Raw genomic sequence first — 2,482 nt, 5'->3', positions numbered from 1 at the left:
GTGCGCAGTGAACGGCACTACGGGCGTTGTGGCCAAACTAGACACAACTCTCGCACTTGCTAAGTAGAATTAGAGGATATAGAGGATAGCGACGAGTCTATTAAATAATATCTTATTCTACTTAATAACAAAAATTATAGTGGTGTTGCGTAAGAAGTATTGCGAAGTTGTTTTGATAAGGAGACTGCGCCGCTCGGTGGTGAAACACGTTAGTATCTTTATATCTTCACATCTTCTTGAATAATATATCTGCCTAAGCTTCTAGGGCTCTAGCGTAGGCTACCACCTCTGCTAGTACTATAATTTTACTTAGATTTACCACGTCTATATCCATTGCATCGCTTTGAGTGAACATAGGTACTACCCTCCGTCACCGCCATAGCTCCAAATTTAGCTTTCTGCGGTATTCGCGCTCTACTCTGGTGTGATGAACCAATTTGGTCGTATTGGTACAGCCTTTTGAGGTAGGGCGGTGGAAGTGCGGATGATAGCGCTTGGGTTGGGGGAGGTAGAGGAGGCTTGAGGTTCAATCCTTTCGCGGACGGGTGTTGGCTCGCGATAAGGGAGGGAGATGTAGGATTGCAGTTGCCACTGAGCATTAGCAGAAGTGACGAAATTCACAGAGATGTATTGCTGTAGTTCGGGCGATCTAGGCGCCGTACTGGTAATTGATTGCATACTGATGAAGATGCTGGGTACTGGCCCGCTCCAGCCGAAGGTTTTTTCAGCTAGTGTAAGGGCACAATCGAAATATCAACCGCTCTCTTCTCGATGCCAGTTCACTAGTCTTTGACGGGCCTGAAACTGACAGCTTCAGTTTTGTAGATTCTCAACCAGCCCATATTTCATGTTTCGAATTTAACGAATTAGTGCGCCGATTGCGGCCAGCCAAATAGCAACTCGACGGCTGCCTGTTGTTATCTTCTGGCACACTATTCATACGCTCCAAACCAAACTGAGACGAAGCCGTGGTGTCGATTTTCTGAGGCCTTTGTAACGTAGTACTGGGCCCTGGAGGCATAAGGCGGCAATTGGAAATATCGAGATCATGGCCGATGAACGAGAAGGAGTCGGTACAGGTACAGGTTGGGTATTGAGTTATTAACAGCAGCTGATTCAAGACATAGAACTCGAGTTTTAGCTTTATGCTGTAGACAACAGTCTTGTAAGTCGTTTGAATTTCGAAATTATTTGTGAATTCGGTGACGAGTAGACTGGCATCCATGGCGACAACAAGGACATTGACAAGAATCAGGTGCTTGATTATCTTTCTCTCTTTCGGTCCCCTGAATTCTAGAATGGGTTTGAGGGTGCGTGAGGCCTCCCAGATGTAAATGCTGGCAATGATGCTCTCTTGGATGGAGAAACCGACGAGTTGGATCTTTTCGTAGATGGAGAAGATTTTGGTGAGTAAGTTGAAAGTGCGAATGTTGATGGCGAGGTACAATGCTGATACAGGCAAGTGGAGGACGATGAAATTGGTGATAATCATGACTAGCACGCAGCGAATCTTTTTGTTATCGCTAACCAGATTGAGTCGCGAGAAAAGCACTACAGCCTGGCCGGTTACCATAGCCCACCAGCCTAGGACAACAATGAACGACATCACCGCGTTTGGTGCGAGGCCGAACATGCGTAGCAGCACGGCTATCGCATGGACAGGGATCCCGATACATGCAACAAGCATGCTCCAGAAATACAATCCTCGTCGGTTTTTGAATCGGTAAAAGATTGAGAAGAGAATTTCGATGGAACTGTGGATGGAAATGCCAAAAAAGGCAGCTATCGTCATAGCTTTGGGCAACGATACATGTACGGACCCTGACTCCCCCGCCATGGTAGTGAATAGGTGGAAACAGCTGGTGCGTTGAGCAAACAACTAAGAAAACGAGAACGTAGTTCTGGACACAAACAATTTGCCCCGTAGCTATGTGTTAGAATAGGAAAACATTGCAGAAAGAGTGTGAGTAAGTTCAACGCTGCGACTCTTCACGTCACATGTCGAACCTATGTTTAAGGTTTAAGGGGGTATCATTTACAGGTCGATACCCCTCCTTATCAACGCCACTAGTGCTGCTAGTGTTATGAATAGGACCAATAGCACCAAGTTTTGCACCGCTCTCAGCCAGCAACTTAACTAGCGATTCAGGTCGTAATTCAACAAGAAACCCCACCAATGGTCACTAGCAACTAAATATCGTCTATCAACCGTTCTAAGCGTGAATGGCTTCGCGATAGAGTGCTCAGACCCGCGACAGTGCAGGTCTCTACTTTATTATATAACTAAAAAGACGTAGATAGGTAGCTAGATACACGTCACCAACTTCGAGTTTTCTAGAATAGGTGTAATTTCAGTCACATATATACAAATCCATCCAAAGAAATCGATTAACGTGTTTCACCACCGAGCGCCGCACCCCACCGAGCGCCGCAGTTCCCCCACTAAAACAACGTCCCAACAATAACGCGTGATGTCTCAACA

At 46.1% G+C, this 2,482-nt stretch overlaps 1 protein-coding gene across 1 annotated transcript; it reads right to left on the bottom strand.

Moving 5' to 3' along the window:
- Positions 1–269: 269 nt before the first annotated feature.
- COCCADRAFT_42283 (uncharacterized protein) lies at positions 270–1,837 on the bottom strand (the record flags this gene model as incomplete). The annotated part of the gene is made up of 2 exons (XM_007720797.1): positions 270–297; positions 957–1,837. The coding sequence occupies 2 exons, from the start codon at positions 1,835–1,837 to the stop codon at positions 270–272; spliced, it is 909 nt and encodes a 302-aa protein (XP_007718987.1).
- Between the last annotated feature and the right edge of the window lie 645 nt (positions 1,838–2,482).

This window comes from Bipolaris zeicola (genome assembly GCF_000523435.1).
Source record: "Bipolaris zeicola 26-R-13 unplaced genomic scaffold scaffold_656, whole genome shotgun sequence".
NCBI lineage: Eukaryota > Fungi > Ascomycota > Dothideomycetes > Pleosporales > Pleosporaceae > Bipolaris > Bipolaris zeicola.
Note: the sequence above shows the minus strand (reverse complement) of the source record. Positions and strands in the feature narration are given on the sequence as shown.